Source organism: Aquarana catesbeiana, linkage group LG02 (genome assembly GCF_042186555.1).
Source record: "Aquarana catesbeiana isolate 2022-GZ linkage group LG02, ASM4218655v1, whole genome shotgun sequence".
Taxonomy (NCBI): Eukaryota; Metazoa; Chordata; class Amphibia; order Anura; family Ranidae; genus Aquarana; species Aquarana catesbeiana.
Window position 1 is genome coordinate 667567453 of NC_133325.1, and position 17635 is coordinate 667585087.

At 44.4% G+C, this 17635-nt stretch overlaps 1 protein-coding gene across 3 annotated transcripts in view; it reads left to right on the forward strand.

Annotated features, from left to right (window-relative positions):
- The window catches only part of MYO1C (myosin IC), a 333223-nt gene that overhangs the window by 24144 nt on the left and 291444 nt on the right, over positions 1 to 17635 (forward strand). The window contains exon 1 of one of the 3 annotated variants that reach the window (XM_073616644.1): positions 3118 to 3271. The exons of 1 other annotated variant lie outside the window; for it this stretch is intronic. Coding sequence is in view for 1 of the 2 variants with exons in the window: in XM_073616642.1 (XP_073472743.1) it covers positions 3277 to 3321 (45 nt within the window). In the remaining variant the exon portion in view is untranslated. Of the gene's footprint in view, positions 1 to 3117; positions 3322 to 17635 lie in introns of those variants that run through there. One more of the 3 variants, XM_073616642.1, reaches the window with a different exon arrangement.

Below are 17635 nucleotides of genomic sequence, written 5' to 3' on the forward strand. Positions count from 1 at the left end.
ACTATAGTATACCATCCTTCCCCAGGAGACAAATTATTGACAGTTAGGGATGGGGGATTCAGCGTGAGCCATAAGCTTTTAGTACTACTTTAATATATCCTACTTCTGAGTGTATTTATCATTATATAAGTAATATATATTATTACTTTCACTGTTTCACAGTATAAATGAACCCCTTATAGTAGCGATTATCTGCTCTTTTTGTACTATAAAGGGCTTATTTTAGTTTTTTTAACCCCATTAATACAGCTGATAAAAAAAGCATGCAGCCACTGCGTATTTTGGAAAGGGTCAAGGACTTTTTTCAACGCAAAACAATGCTTTTTGTGCTTGTTTGGTTCAATGAAGAAGCTGCAGAAAAGCATGTAGTGTGTTTTTGCTGCAATTTGTGTTTCTTAATCTGCCCAACAGCAAATTGGGCAAAGAAAAAAAAAAAAAAAAGCATAAAAAATGCAAAATGCAAATTGCAGCAAAATCGCGTGTGCAAAAACGCACAGCAGAAAGCACTGCAGAAACGGATCAAAAGCAAACTGCGTAGCTGTAAATCGAGCCTTATGCTGGCCATACACATTGATTTTCGGACAATAATATTCATAGGAATAATCTTTGTACATTTGCCGAATTTAAGAATGTCATTTGAAAATTACATTTGCTTTTAACAGTCAGTTGTAAATTAATTTAATTTCTGAACAAAAACCACATACACTGTCTGACAATTTCTTTCACCAAGAAGTTTTCTATTCTGCTCCTTTCAAATTTTCCTGTCACTGTGGTCGAAAACGAACGACGATTTAACCCCACTAGCAATGTTTTTGTATGGCCAACATAAGTGACAGCAGGTGCAGGTAGCTTTTATCAAGGGGGTCCGTCATACATAATATATTAGAGTTCTGTCTGAAAATTCGCAAAACATTCTTTATTTTTTTTTTCTTTTAAAATAACAAATTTGATCTCAGAGTCTAATAACATTTACCAGATTCAACCTCTAATTGTATATACAGTAGATCTCTTCTGTCTGTTATTCTCAGAGTGGATTTGAGATTTTGCTCCCTAACCATATAGTTGGTTATTTATATTTACCACTGCATAGAGATATTTAAAATGATTGTAAGGGTTCTTTTTTTTTTTTTTTAAATAACAAACACATCATACTTACCTCCACTGTGCGGCTCGTTTTGCACAGAGTGGCCCTGAACCTGCTTTTCTGGGGTCCCCCGGCGGCTCTCGCAGCTCCTCCCCACATCAGATAACCCCCTAGGGGATTCGCTTATTCGGCATCGATAGCCACCGAATGTATGACTCGGCCCTGCCCCCCCCGGTGCTCGCGTCATTGGATTTGATGGACAGCAGCGGGAGCCAATGGCTGCGCTGCTATCAATCTATCCAATCAAGAGCCAGGAACCCCAGGCAGAGAGACAGCGTGTCCCCGGCGGGTCAAGTTTCATGGCTCAGGTAAGTAAAACGGGGGGGGGGCGGTCACTGCCAGGTGCTTTTTCACCTGCACTGATGACCACTGATATGCTGCACTAATGGGAACTGCTGAAGCTGCACTGATGGGCACTGATACGGCTGCACAGATAAGCACTGAGGAGGCGGCACTCTTAAGGTGCACTGATAGGGCTGCACTAGTACCCACTTTTAATGTACAGAGAGGAAGAGGAGGAGCTCTAAGAGGAAAAGGTAGAGCCTAAAGAGGAAAGGGTGTGGTTTACAGGTGGCAGGGCAGGTCTTAAACAAGAGGGGGTGGGTCATATTTAAATTAAGGGCAGCACAAAATTTGAATACACCACTTGGTACAGCGTCATATGAACAAGCAATTGTCAGGTAAAGCAACGCAGTGCTGTATCACAAAAAATGGGGTAAAACCTTTTGGGGCTGAAGTGGTTAAATTAAATCATACGAGAAACATTTTTGTGCTTGTCTGATCGGATAATATTGGATGAACTGTTGTGATGGGCTCTCGGAAGCTGTGTACTAACTATCCGATTATCATACGATCCAGGGGCGCCCCCTCTCTATGCAATGGATAGATTCAAGCTATGCATTAATCTATCCATTGCCTCTGCAGCCACCTCCGATTCATGCGTTCGGTCCTTTTCAGGCCACGGGAATTAGAGCAGCCAGGGTTTTTTCTTGAAGTACCTGACTAGACCGGCCACCGCTCCACGGATGCCTGTTACCGCCGGTGTCTTGCCGAATAAGTTCCTTCGGCGGATAGGTTCCCCCCCTGTACTGCGCAGGCGCAGCGCCTGCGCAGTACGTACTACTGTCGGCCGCCGGAGATAGCCGAAGCTCAAACGCTTCACTCAGCTGTACACGGCGCCTGCGCTCTGGGTCCAGGTTCCTTCCCCACTATCCAAGTGGACCTAGAGGGGGAATCTAAAAGTGCCGAGCGCAGCGAGGCCGTGCCCGAAGCGTGGCGAGCGGAGCGAGCCCGCGAGGGGCCCTCTTACAGGCGCCATGTACAGCTGATTTTCAGCTGTTCCGCTTCGGCTATTTCCGCCGGCTTCTACTGCGCATGCGCAGTAGAGGGGGGAACTAATCCGCCGAGCGGAACTTTCTCGGCAGAACACCGGCAGACAGCGGCAGGGGGGTTGAGTTGCTGTGGGGGGGGGGGAGGGTTTTGGTTATTTGTCGCCCCCCTGAAACAAAAGCCCACCAGCCGCCACTGATATGATTGCTCCGAATGCGGTATTTTTCATAAGATTTTCTGATTGTGTGTATGGCCATATGTGTGGAGTGCTGTCTGTACACAAATGACAGTGAGGATTGTGGAATTAGCAGTTCTCTAGTCCTGACAATCCCTCTGAACACTGCTGTGATCAGTTCAGGCCATTTTATAAATCAATGGAACAAACAGGAAAGGTCAGCACTCTCACCCCGAGCACTCTGTACAGAATGAGAACAATGGGCTAATTACACCATAAGGAAACTATTTCCCCTCTCCGAGCAACTTGGCATGTGTATCAGGGTAATAAGGTGATCTTGAGTACATGCAATGTTCCTGTGTACAGGGAGTCATGCAGCGGCATGTGTGGGCTCCATCATGTACACTGTACACACACCGCCCTGCCTGCCTCACCCTCCCACACATCCACTCTCACTGATTGACACCAGGGTTAGGAGGGGGGCGGAGACGCCGGCAGGCACGCCCCTCCAACCACTTCGGGGGACTCGCCCCAATCGCGCATGCGTGTTATTGACAGGCCGGGCCGTCCCAGGGAAAAGAGTTGAGTAGTCCCGGTGGAGTCGCATAGTGGGCAGCGTTCAGGTGAGATGCCGGGGAACTGGGGGCACACTGTCCGGGTCTCGGGAACCATGGTGAGCAGTCCTGTTTATCTGGGGGGTGAGAGAGAGAGTGGGGAACGTGTGAGAGACATGAGGAGGCGAGGGACGGCGGGCTCTCACCTGAGGGGAGAATGTATGGAGAGGAGAATGTATGGAGAGGAGCTGCACTATCCCACCTCATAGTGTATGGTACCGGGAGAGCCCACCACACCTGACACAACTCCTCACTGGGGGGCTTATATACCACACAGGACACAGCTACTCCTCACAGCACCTCACCGGGGGCTTATATACTATACCACACCTGACACAGCACCTCACCGGGGGGCTTATATACCACACAGGACACAGCTACTCCTCACAACACCTCACCGGGGGGCTTATATACTATACCACACCTGACACAGCACCTCACCGGGGGGCTTATATACTACACAGGACACAGCACCTCACCGGGGGGGCTTATATACTACACAGGACACAGCACCTCACCGGGGGGCTTATATACTACACAAGACACAGCACCTCACCGGGGGGCTTATATACTACACAGGACACAGCACCTCACCGGGGGGCTTATATACTATACCACACCTGACGCAGCACCTCACCGGGGGCTTATGTACTACACAGGACACAGCACCTCACCGGGGGGGGCTTATATACTACACAAGACACAGCACCTCACCGGGGGGGGCTTATATACTACACAAGACACAGCACCTCACCGGGGGGGCTTATATACTACACAAGACACAGCACCTCACCGGGGGGCTTATATACTACACAGGACACAGCACCTCACCGGGGGGCTTATATACTATACCACACCTGACACAGCACCTCACCGGGGGCTTATGTACTACACAGGACACAGCACCTCACCGGGGGCTTATATACTACACAGGACACAGCACCTCACCGGGGGGCTTATATACTATACCACACCTGACACAGCACCTCACCGGGGGCTTATATACTACACAGGACACAGCACCTCACCGGGGGGGCTTATATACTATACCACACCTGACACAGCACCTCACCGGGGGCTTATGTACTACACAGGACACAGCACCTCACCGGGGGGCTTATATACTACACAAGACACAGCACCTCACCGGGGGGCTTATATACTACACAAGACACAGCACCTCACCGGGGGGCTTATATACTACACAAGACACAGCACCTCACCGGGGGGCTTATATACTACACAGGACACAGCACCTCACCGGGGGGCTTATATACTACACAGGACACAGCACCTCACCGGGGGGCTTATATACTACACAGGACACAGCACCTCACCGGGGGGCTTATATACTACACAGGACACAGCACCTCACCGGGGGGCTTATATACTACACAGGACACAGCACCTCACCGGGGGGGCTTATATACTACACAGGACACAGCACCTCACCGGGGGGGCTTATATACTACACAGGACACAGCACCTCACCGGGGGGGCTTATATACTACACAGGACACAGCACCTCACCGGGGGGCTTATATACTACACAGGACACAGCTACTCCTCACAGCACCTCCGTCCTCCCCAGGGGAGGCTTATTCACTTCACACTATACTACACCGCACACTACACTATAATATTAATATCATTCAGGATTTATATAGCGCCAACAGTTTACTATACCACATACCGCACACTATACTATGCCACGCTTTACTATACCACACTATACCATACCATATACTACACACCACACTTCACCACATCACTGCCCGCTCTGCTGTTTGCATTGCACACGCTTTTCTTAAATGTATTTTACTGGAACCTCATGGGGCTCATTTACCACCACAGTCCCTGAGTCCGCTGTGTGTTTCTGGATTTTCGTTTTCGGGTTTAATACATTTGTTTGTGATGCACTTTTTGGAATACTTTTTTTTTCATTTATTTCAATCTACTTTCCCTACTGCCAAAACAAAATATAGTGTAGCACAGCCAAAAACAAACTCCAAATATTATCAAAATCCCACCGTTGTGCAGCTTTCAGTGACAGGTCATTAATTTCCAGTGACCACCACCTTTAACTGCAATGGCTGCTCACCTCCAGAAGTTGACCCCACTACAGAGTCGCACACGCCTGTGATTATATCTGTCAGGATTCCACGGAAACACAAATCCTCATCCCACTGCACCTAGACAGCTCTGACCTCCAAGGATATCATTTGTTTATGTGTGGCCATATAAATGCAAACCATAGTTCTCTCTGCTGATAACATTTACAACTTAAACTTAGGGATAAAATAATCACATACAAATGTGAAAAACATGCATCTCATCAATACTGATGTAAACTGAGAAAATGTCCTGAATGGTGACACCTCACACCTGTGTGTGGCCATTCATAACTCTAGTGGGGTCAACTTCTGGAGGTGAGCAGCCATTCCAGCTAAAAGTGGTGGTCACTGGAAATGAAGGAACTGTCACTGAAGGTTGCACAACGGTGGAATTTTGTTAATATTTGGACTTTTTGGACTATTGGTTTTTGGTTGCGCTACACTATATTTTGTTTTGGTTGTCCTATATTGAGAGTCACATGTGGATACACTGTAATGCCCTGTACACACGGTCGGATTGTCCGACGGAAAATGTGATAGGATCTTGTTGTTGGAAAATCCGACCGTGTGTGGGCTCCATCACATTTTCCATCGGAATTTCCGACACACAAAGTTTGAGAGCTTGCTATATAATTTTCCACTTCAAAATCCGTTGTCGGAAATTCCGATCGTGTACACAAATCCGACGCACAAAGTGCCACGCATGCTCAGAATAAATTGAGAGACGAAAGCTATTGGCTACTGCCCCGTTTATAGACCCAACGTATGTGTTTTACGTCAGAACGATCGGATTTTCCGACAACTTTGTGTGACCGTGTATATGCAAAACAAGTTTGAGCCAACATCCGTCGGAGAAAATCCATGGATTTTGTTGTCGGAATGTCCGACCGTGTGTATGGGGCATGAGTGGTGTGAGCAGCAATCACGATAATCCTATTAGTAGGCAAATTACTTTGATCCATTTATTTATATTTTTACATAATTATATTGAATGTTGCACAGATTATATATTTTTCACTACTTTCATTAATTACTAAGTTGCGTTTGGTGCATTTGCACATATTCATGCACATTTGCTGTTTTTGCGCACAGTCCTGTGTGTATTTGTTTTGTTCTAGTGTGGAAAAATGCAGCAAGCTCTTCTCCTTTTTTTTTTTTTTTTTTTTTTTTTCCCCTCGCGTGAAAGTGCTGCAGTGGTATAAATTGGGCTCATTGAAATTCATTCATTGTTCATGCATACGTGTTTGTACTGTGCTTACACCAGAATCCCACAGGAACCCGGTCTGCAATGCGTTTTATCAGGTCATTCATTTCGGCTGAAATCGTACTGGATCGCAACAAAAGTAGTGCATATACTACTTTATTTATTTAAATTTACTGCAACCAGATCCGGTTGTTGCTGCTGTACAATGCAAACACACTGCGTTTGGGGTGTCATTGAGGAGCTCCAGCCCCCCCCCCCCCCAAAAAAAAAAGTAGGATCAGCAGTAGTTGCTGACTTTTAGGCTGGGTTCACGCTATTGCAAATTGGATGCTGGTTTCCCCGCTCCAATTCGCATGTCAGGAGATTGTGACCGGCTCTCAATGAAGCTGCTTTACACATCTCCGGAGCTAATTGCATAGGAGTCCTGTACATCTTCTGGTCCGTTTCAGGTCCGAATTCAGCCAACTATTAGGACCAAAATCAGACCTGAAACGGTGACCAGGGACGTACCGGACCTCTGCTGCGAGCCGCTCTGTACAGCAGTGTGAACCCAGCCTTAATATAAGGACATTTACCTGTCCAGCATTGTCCTCACCCAAGCCGATTCTTCAAACGGCTTCAGGTGCCAACATCTTAACTAACAGACTAACAGAAACTGGCAGTGAAGCCATGCAGCTTCATAGCTGTATTTCCACTGCGCATGCGCAAGCCAGACTGAGCTTTGTGAATAGTCCAGCAATCTTCTGGGACCTATCATGTGTCCCAGAAGGCTTGGGGGGGGGGGGGGGGAGAACTTCCGCTCGGATCGCCACTGTCACCAGAAGTGGGGGAGCAGACGCCTGTCAAAACTAGGTACCCGCTCACTCCCCCCCCCCCCCCCAAAAAAAAAAAAATATGCCAAATGTGGAGGAGGAAGAGTGGAACTTCTCCTTTTGGGTGAAGTTTCATTTTAAGATGACATTTACACCCACAACAGGTCGCATACCCAGTGCATTTTGAACGTAGTGTGGGAAACGCGCATGGTTCTGCTGTGAACTGGGCCTTGTGCTGAGTTTTAAAAATACACCTGACTGTATCTGGTGTAAATGAGCACTTAGCCCTGGTTCACACTGGAGCGTTTTGACATGCGATTTGACATGTCAAATTGCATGTCAAATCGGCGGCAATTGCCGTCAATGGCACCGTCCTAATCTGTGCGACGCCGCATCTGCGGCGCTGCACTGATTTCAAAAAGTAGTTTCTCTACTACCTTTTGCGATTTCGGGCTGAGATTTACATTGACATCTGTGCAGAAAAAAGCACAGATGTCTCTGAAATCGGGACTGACATATGCAGGAGTGAAATCATGCGAGTTCATCTTCATTCCCGCAGCTCAGTGTGAACCTGGGCTTAAAGAAATCTTTTCACTGATGGTTGGGTGAGGAGCCTAGGCACAGGTGTGCTCCACAGGGGTGGAAGTAAGTTTGATAGGAAGATATGGTGATGTATGTATAAAATATGTATTGCATAGTTTAGGTATTATAACTTCCTATAATTTATAATCTTATCTGTTCCTGTGTGATGACCCGTCTATTGATTATGAGCAATATCATGGATTGTGTTCTGTTGGATGATCTTTCTAGCACACTATTATTGGGCTGTGACATGGATCAGACATTCGGCATCAGCTATGATTAAGCACTGACTACGGTGTGAAACGCGTCAGTTTCCTGCTTTGTGATGCTGTTGCATGTATTTTTATGATCATATTTAAATAAAGATCGAAGATTACTTTTGAGTGCGGCTATCCAGGATTTCTCGTTTACCTCTCATTCGGCATCATGTTGATGGAAAATCAGGCGTATATGATAGGAGTGCACTTAGACCAGGAGCCGATGGGCTGCGATTAAAAAAAATAAATACATTTTCATCAGTTTAGGCCGATATGTATTATTTTACATATTTTTGGTAAAAAAAATCGCAATAAACATATATTGATTGGTTTGCGCAAAAGTTATAGCGTCTACAAAATAGGGAATAGATTTATGAAATGTTTATTATTTTTTTACTAGTAATGGTGGTGATCAGTAATTTTTATCATGACTGCAGCGGACAGATCGGACACTTTTTTTTTGGGGACCATTGACATTATTTATACAGCGATCAGAGCTAAAAATAGCCACTGATTACTGTATGAATGTCATTGGCAGGGAAGGGGTTAACACTAGGGAGTGATCAAGGGGTTAACTGTGTTCCCTAGGTGTTCTAACTGTGTGTGGGGGGGGGGGGCTGGGACTGACTAAGGGAGGAGACTGGGACTGACTAAGGGAGGAGACTGATCAGTGTTTACACACACAGATCCCAGTTCTCGTTCTGTCACGAGCGATTGCGGGTGCTCGGCGGTAATCACGCCCGCCAGGCATGCGCATCGGCTCTGGGGACACACTGCGGGCGCCTGCAAAAGCGTCCTAAATAGCTGACATACAGCTACCACGGCTCGTGCAAGGAGGCAATACAACGGTGTGATTACGCTTCTGGGGAAGCAGCCATAACTTCATTATAGTGCCATAAACTATTTGTAGGGCAGTGAGCTCATTGAGAGCCTAATCACACGTGTCTGTGAAGGTTCCTATCCATCCAGGTCATGGTATATCTAGTAGTAGTTGGTCACATTCAACTGAACATGTATATAAGCTACAAAATTAACATTACGGAATAAGTCTTTTCCTCAGTTAAAAGCTTGGATAAAGCTATAAATGATCTTCAGTATTTACAGAACAAGTCCAGTTGAATGTGACTATTACCAAGTAATCTCTCACTGGTATCTATTGAACCAGCTGATGCCACCCAACATTCAGCCCGTGTGTACTAGGCTTAAAGTGTTTGTTAAGCCGGCCTGAAGACAGCGCTAAAACGGTATTTACATCCCTTGTTTTTCTAAGACTACTACAGTGTGGTATGCCAGGATATCCTAGCAGGGCTGACAGTGTCCATTTACAATATTTAACTTTACTAATAGCGGTGGAGGGGGGGGGGGGTGAGAGGAGAGCAGAGGGGGACAGCAGCGTATGACGGAGGGGCGCAATCGGACCACGGTGATCAAGGCTCAGTAGCCCTGATTTTTGTGGTCTGCATAAAGGAAGTGGAGGGTTCAGGGAGGTTTTTTTTTTTTTTTACAGTTTAGAGGGGGGGCAGATTACACAGCACAAGCACTGTGCTATGTAATCTGCTTTAAGGGACCAGGAAATCTAGTTTTTTTTTTTTTTTTTTTTTTGGTGTTAACAAACACTTTAAGGGCAGACAGACAGAATAGTTGGGATCGTTCTGGTGTTATCTAGGGAGCGCACATACCAATTTACATCTCATTAGAAAATCCCTCTGCAGTGGGCTGTTATCCTTCTCTATTTTTATTTTTAGAATGAATATAGCAGCAGTTTCAGGGACAGGCATGTACTGAAGTGTCATTGTTTTCATTCAGGCACATACTTGACTGTTAGGGTTATGTTGGCTTTACACAGCCAAATCTTTTATTCTGTGCAATGTGTTATCCAGGTCAATTTTTGCAAGGAAAGAGCATCTGGGGACTCCACCTACTTACCCCCTGTGGAGTGACTGGCAGCTGATCCACTGTGGCTTAAGGTACACACTTTGAACCTGCTGGTGCTTTCTGCTGCAGCATTATATTTTCTAAGCTGCACTGACGTGCTTGTCCTCAGGGAAATGTGATGTGGGGCTAAATAGTGCTTAATAGATCACCCCCATCACATCACTAACCTCTGTGATTACTCCTAAGCAAAGTATGCTGAACAAAAATCCCAGAATCCGCATATGTGTCGTGCGCAAGGAAAGTGACAATGCAAAACACGAGAAAAGTATTTAGCTTTTTCATTTTCCAAAATGTGGCATTTGGGATACCAAGGAGTGGTAAATATAGTGGTGTATTTTGACTGAACCTAGAGTACCACTAAACAAGGGGAAATCTAAAGTGTAGAATCGGTCTGAACACCCTCAAATTACAGAGAATAAGCAATACATGGACTTGAAAGCTTAGCTCAAGTGAGTTTGAGGCAAGTGCATTTGTTCTTTAAAGAGGTTGTAAACCCTTGTGTTTTTTCACCTTAATGCATCCTATGCATTAAGGTGAAAAAACCTCTGACACTCTCCAGCCCCCTGTTTTACTCACCTGAGCCCATTTGTTCCCTTGGCGGAGACACGCTCTTCCTCTCTGCCCGTTGTCTCGGCTCTTGATTGGATAGATTGATAGCAGCGCAGCCATTGGCTCCCGCTGCTATCAATCAAATCCAGTGATGTGGGTGCCGGGGGGGGGGGGGGGCGCGTCCCACTTTCTGTGTGAATACATGCAGAAGCGGGTGTCCACCAAGGAGAGCGCTTCTCCAATGTCCTTTTTTTTTTTTTTTTTTTTGTAAACAAGGGTTTACAAACCCTTTAAGCAGTATGTCATTGACAATAGAGTGCTAAGGAACAAACCTGTCCTCTGCTCATTTAGGTGAAAGGAGCAAGTTCAGCAGAAGGTCTTCCTCCTCCACTGCTTTGGTACTTTTTGGTTTACCCCCCCCCCCCATAAGCCCCAGGTTGGTTCTAAAGCCCAGTACACACACGACCAAATGTTGGGCATCATCAGCCGGTTCATTAGAAACCGGCCAACATTCAGCCCACATGTATGGCATTCAGCCGTTCGAAGGGTCATGCAATGACTAAGGCTTTTGCCGAAACACGTCAGCTATTTTGCTTGACACTTTTTGTAACCAACCATTAAAATCGCTATATGGACTACAGAGTTGCCGGCTCAATTATTTTACTTGTTTCTGTTGTAGTGTGTTAGGACACACTGAGCCTGGGCACCTGAAAGAGGATCTTGCAAATTGGACTGGCTGTCTCTTCAAACTTGTATGACCAAAAAAGGTCTGCCGACCGGCTCCTTATTGGAGCTGACGGGAGTGTTGGGGGGGGGTTGGGGTGTCATCCCCCTGTCAGAACACACTACCACAGCAGGGGAGATCGCTGTACTAACATTGGATTATGAGTACAGCGGGTCCAACCTGAGCTGTCAGGTTTTTTTAGTAGCGTGTAGGGGACTTAAGTCAGAGTTTACGCAGGGTGAAAAAATTTCCCAATCCAACCTTCCCACACCCACTTTTACATGCCAGTACTTGGGACTTGTGATTCTCCTCTTGGTGGCCAAGCTCTGCATTGTGGAAGGAACAAAAAAAAATCGCACATGCTTGCACATCTAGAAGTGTGGATTTTCTCAGTATCCAGTGGATGACTGGTACTTCCATGGAGCAAGTGGAAGGTAGGTGCAAGGACCAAAGGATACCTGTTTAGTCAACCTGTTACTTTGTCCTAAATGGGCAAAGGTCTTCTATCCCTCACCACTCTATCCAAAACTAAAATAATATATGTTGCCTTTTAGTTACACTTTAGGAAATAAAATTGTCTATTTTTAATAAAGTGATATTGTGAGAAAATATTGTAATAGGGCGGCACAGTGGTGTAGTGGGTAGCACTCTCGCGGGTAGCACTCTCGCCTAGCAGTAAGAAGGGTCGCTGGTTTGAATCCCGACCACGACACTGCCTGCCTGGAGTTTGCATGTTCTCCCTGTGTCTGCGTGGGTTTCCTCCGGGTACTCCGGTTTCCTCCCACACTCCAAAGACATGCTGGTAGGTTAATTGGATCCTGTCTAAATTGGCCCTAGTATGTATGAATGTGAGTTAGGGACCTTAGATTGTAAGCTCCCTGAGGGTGTAGGGACTGATGTGAATGTAAAATGTATATGTAAAGCGCTGTGTAAATTGACGGCGCTATATAAGTACCTGAAATAAATAATAAGATGGCACTGTGTATAAATGCCTTGTATTCATCTTTGTGGCTTCATACTTTATTTACTTTCTACATTGGCACATTTGGTTTGGTGGTATGCAGGGAGGCCTGTGCGGCCCTTGCTGTTTTGATTTCCAGAAATAGTGCTGCAGCTGTGCCTGTCTCAGGCTGTCATTGGGGATGAAGCCTGTTGTAGCATGGCTTTACACAGCAGGTCATAGTTGTTTATTGCTTCTCTGTACATTCTCTGGGATCTGAAGACCCAGTTGAACTTTTGGTTAATAACACAAAATGCATTTATAAAAGCTGCTGTGCTGACCAGAAAATGTAATGTGTACCTAAAAAATCTGCAAATTCTGCAGCATTTGAGTCTCCAGAAAAGACAAAGTGAGGTGCATATTTATCATACAGTAGAAGAATTGTACGTTGACTAAAATGTTACCCATATCTTTTAGGGCCAGTTCACACCAGATGCAGTTTTTTTCTTTTTTCCTACACTAAAAATGCATGCACAGTGTTTTCCATGTATTCCAATGGCTCTAGTTGACACCATACAGTCAGTTTCCGGTGCAGAAACTGACTACATGGTGTGAACTAGAACCATTGGAATACATGGAAAACACTGTGCGTGCATTTTGTGCAGGAAAAAAAGCGCACGGAACTGCGTCTGGTGTGAACTAGCAATTAGTCTTTCCCTAATTAAAGAGCTCCTGCAGCAATATGTGGACTTAGAACAAAGTAATATATTGCAACTTACAGTATCATATTTTTTTTTTTTTTCTTAGAGCTTTTTTCCTCCCTTTTATTTTCACCTGGTGATCCTGCCAGTAACACACTTCCTGTCCTGTCTTGACAACACTCACTTACTTTAGTATGGTGCATCTGCATTATCAACCTAGGACAAAAAAGTGTCTGTCACTGCTGTCTTTCTACCTCTTCCAGGGAACTCCTGTATTCATTGAAGAAAAAATAACAAAAAATGCAAGGCGTTCTACGAATGGTGGCAGTGACCCCCTTTGATTAACTTGCAGAAGGGCAGCTGCTCAGCACAAGACCCGGAAGACAGTTGCTTTTGCAATGACTAGTACAGTGCTTTGCTTCAGGATCTGGCAGGAATGAGATATACATACTTTTATATTGGTCCAACCTTAACCACTTCAGCCCCGGAAGGGTTTACCCCCTTCCTGACCAGAGCACTTTTTACAATTTGGCACTGCGTCGCTTTAACTGCTAATTGCGTGGTCATGCAATGCTGTACCCAAACAAAATTTGCGTCCTTTTCTTCCCACAAATAGAGCTTTCTTTTGATGGTATTTGATCACCTCTGCCGTTTTTTATTTTTTGTGCTATAAACGGAAAAAGACCAAAAATGTTGAAAAAAAATGATATTTTCTACTTTTTGTTATAAAAAAAAAATCCAATAAACTCAATTTTAGTCATACATTTAGGCCAAAATGTATTCGGCCACATGTCTTTGGTAAAAAAAATGTCAATAAGTGTATATTTATTGGTTTGCGCAAAAGTTATAGCGCCTACAAACTAGGGTACATTTTCTGGAATTTACACAGCCTTTAATTTATGACTGCCTATGTCATTTCTTGAGGTGCTAAAATGGCAGGGCAGTACAAAACCCCCACAAATGACCCCATTTTGGAAAGTAGACACCCCAAGGAAATTGCTGAGAGGCATGTTGAGCCCATTGAATATTAATTTTTTTTGTCCCAAGTGATTGAATGACAAAAAAAAAAAAAAAAAAAAATTACAAAAAGTTGTCACTAAATGATATATTGCTCACACGGGCCATGGGCATATGTGGAATTGTACCCCAAAATATATTCAGCTGCTTCTCCTGAGTACGGGGATACCAAATGTGTGGGACTTTTTGGGAGCCTAGTCGCGTACGGGGCCCCGAAAACCAATCACCGCCTTCAGGATTTCTAAGGGTGTACATTTTTGATTTCACTCTTCACTGCCTATCACAGTTTCGGAGGCCATGGAATGCCCAGGTGGAACAAACCCCCCCCCCCCCCCCCGAATGACCCCATTTTGGAAAGTAGACACCCCCAAGCTATTTGCTGAGAGGCATGGTGAGTATTTTGCAGCTCTCATTTGTTTTTGAAAATGAAGAAAGACAAGAAGAAAATTTTTTTTTTTTCAAAACTTTGTGACAAAAAGTGAGGTCTGCAAAATACTCACTATACCGCTCAGCAAATAGCTTGGGGTGTCTACTTTCCAAAATGGGGTAGTTTGGGGGGGTTTGTGCCACCTGGGCATTCCATGGCCTCTGTGATAGGCAGTGAAGTGAAATCAAAAATTTACGCCCTTAGAAAGCCTGAAGGCGGTGCTTGGTTTTCGGGGTCCCGTACGAGGCTAGGCTCCAAAAAAGTCTCACACATGTGGTATCCCCGTACTCAGGAGAAGCAGCAGAATGTATTTTGGGGTGTAATTTCACATATTTCCATGGCATGTTTGAGCAAAAAAATATCATTTAGAGACAACTTTGTGCAAAAAAAAAAAAAAAAATTGTCTCTTTCCCGCAACTTGTGTCACAATATAAAATATTCCATGGACTCGACATGCCTCTTGGCAAATAGCTTGGGGTGTCTACTTTCCAAAATGGGGTCATTTGGGGAGGTTTTGAACTGTCCTGGCATTTTATGCACAACATTTAGAAGCTTATGTCACACATCACCCACTCTTCTAACCACTTGAAGACAAAGCCCTTTCTGACACTTTTTGTTTACATGAAAAAATTATTTTTTTTTGCAAGAAAATTACTTTGAACCCCCAAACATTATATATATTTTTAAAGCAAATGCCCTACAGATTAAAATGGTGGGTGTTTCATTTTTTTTTTTTTTTTCACACAGTATTTGCGCAGCGATTTTTCAAACGCATTTTTTGGGGAAAAAACACTTTTTTAAAAAATTTAATGCACTAAAACACACTATATTGCCCAAATGTTTGATGAAATAAAAAAGATGATCTTAGGCCGAATACATGGATACCAAACATGACATGCTTTAAAATTGCGCGCAAACGTGCAGTGGCAACAAAATAAATACATTTTTAAAAGCCTTTACAGGTTACCACTTTAGATTTACAGAGAAGGTCTACTGCTAAAATTACTGCCCTCTATCTGACCTTCGCGGTGATACCTCACATGCATGGTGCAATTGCTGTTTACATTTGACGCCAGACCGACGCTTGCGTTCGCCTTAGCGCAAGAACGGGGGGGGACAGGGGTGCTTTTTTTTTTTTTTTTTTTTTTTTTCCTTATTTTTTTGCTTTTTTTATCTTATTTTTAAACTGTTCCTTTCATTTTTTTTTTTTTTTTTTTTTTTATTGTTATCTCAGGGAATGTAAATATCCCCTATGATAGCAATAGGTAATGACAGGTACTCTTTTTTTGAAAAAATTGGGGTCTATTAGACCCTAGATTTCTCCTCTGCCCTCAAAGCATCTGACCACACCAAGATCGGTGTGATAAAATGCTTCCCCAATTTCCCAATGGCGCTGTTTACATCCGGCGAAATCTAAGTCATGAAATGCTCGTAGCTTCCGGTTTCTTGGGCCATAGAGATGTTTGGAGACACTCTGGTCTCTGATCAGCTCTATGGTCAGCTGGCTGAATCACCGGCTGCATTCTCAGGTTCCCTGTTGAGACAGAAGAGCCAGAGAAAAACACGGAAGACGGTAGGGGAGGGGGGGGCATTCCCTCCCACTGCTTGTAAAAGCAGTCTAGAGGCTAAATAGCCGACAGGATTGCTTTTACATGAAAGCCGACCGCTGGCTGAAAATGATACCAAGATGATACCTAAACCTGCAGGCATCATTCTGGTATAACCACTCAAAGTCGTGAATGGCGTACCTGAAGACAAAAAAATGGTTAACAATAAAGCACAGTAAACGGTAAAGTATAAAAAATTGCATACCTGAAAAGCAAACATGATAAAACATAATAACAAAAAAACATTGCAGAATAGAATACAGTAAAAAAGAGCAGAAGAATAGAGAGAGAATAGAGAGAGAGAGAGAGAACAATAAAACGACAACTATTTTTTTTTTTTTTTTTTTATTTTATATTTTTGTTTGTGTGTTTTTTTTTTTTTTTTTTTGTAACTAACTTTTTTATAACTGTAACCGGTTCCAAGTTCGGGTCTCAAAATGTGATGGCAAAATCTTGGGAGACCCTGTGAAAGTGTGCCTAGTCTGTGCAATGCTGTACCCTACGCTAATAGTGACAATAATAGCGGGTGTCACGCCTATATCCGTGCTTGCTGCAGACACGACATCTTTTTTGGGGGGGTTCGCTGGGTAGGGGTACTCGCGAGGACATAAAAATGCCTCTCATGCAGCCGACTGCTATTTGGTTGGGGATGTGAATGGGGAAGTACGGGTGCTGCAGAAGTGGTGGGTTCCCAATTAGGATTGGGGAATGCAGCAGGAAGGGCATTATGGGCACGACGGGCCTGTTTGTCTTCTTCTTGGTGGCAGCGGGACACTACTTGTGCTTGCCACCTCACCAGCTTGAATTGCACTTATGGGACTCGCCACGTCACCAAGTGTTACTGCAGTGCTGGTTTGACTACGACCGGGGTGTACTAGGCCGCTGGCGCTTGCCAGTTCTCCAAAACGCTACCAAAAAACTGTTAGCGATCGCAGGGATCAGGCCTGACTCTGCGAACGCTGCAGTTATGCGTTTAGTGTTTTGTAAGTGACAGTGATCGATCGATACTGCACTTGGGTGGGCTGGGCCGGGCGGAGGGGCAAAACGCAGGTGCTAACAGGTATCTGGGCTGATCCCTCTAACACTGCGTTTTTGGGAACCCTAAACTGCTGGGGACGCTAGTATAAATCTGATCGGATCAGATATTGATTGATCAGATACTATACCACTAAGGGATACAAGAAAAAAAGAGAGGGGCAAGTGGGACTTTAAATGAAGCATGTCAATTGAAAGTATAATAATGAATACATGTGAGTAGGTAAAATGATTGGATTTAATTAATAGTCAAGTCCATGATTTTGATGCATACAGTACCAATAAAGTAGTATAAATACAGACATAATCACATGAATTGATATAAACGCATATTTAGTAGTAACAATCGAGGAAACTCAGTAGTGTAAACAAATCAATGGACATACATATATGCAATTCATAACAGAAGTACATGAATTAAAATCGCCAATCAAAATCACAAAATCGCATGAAATGAGAAAACTCAATA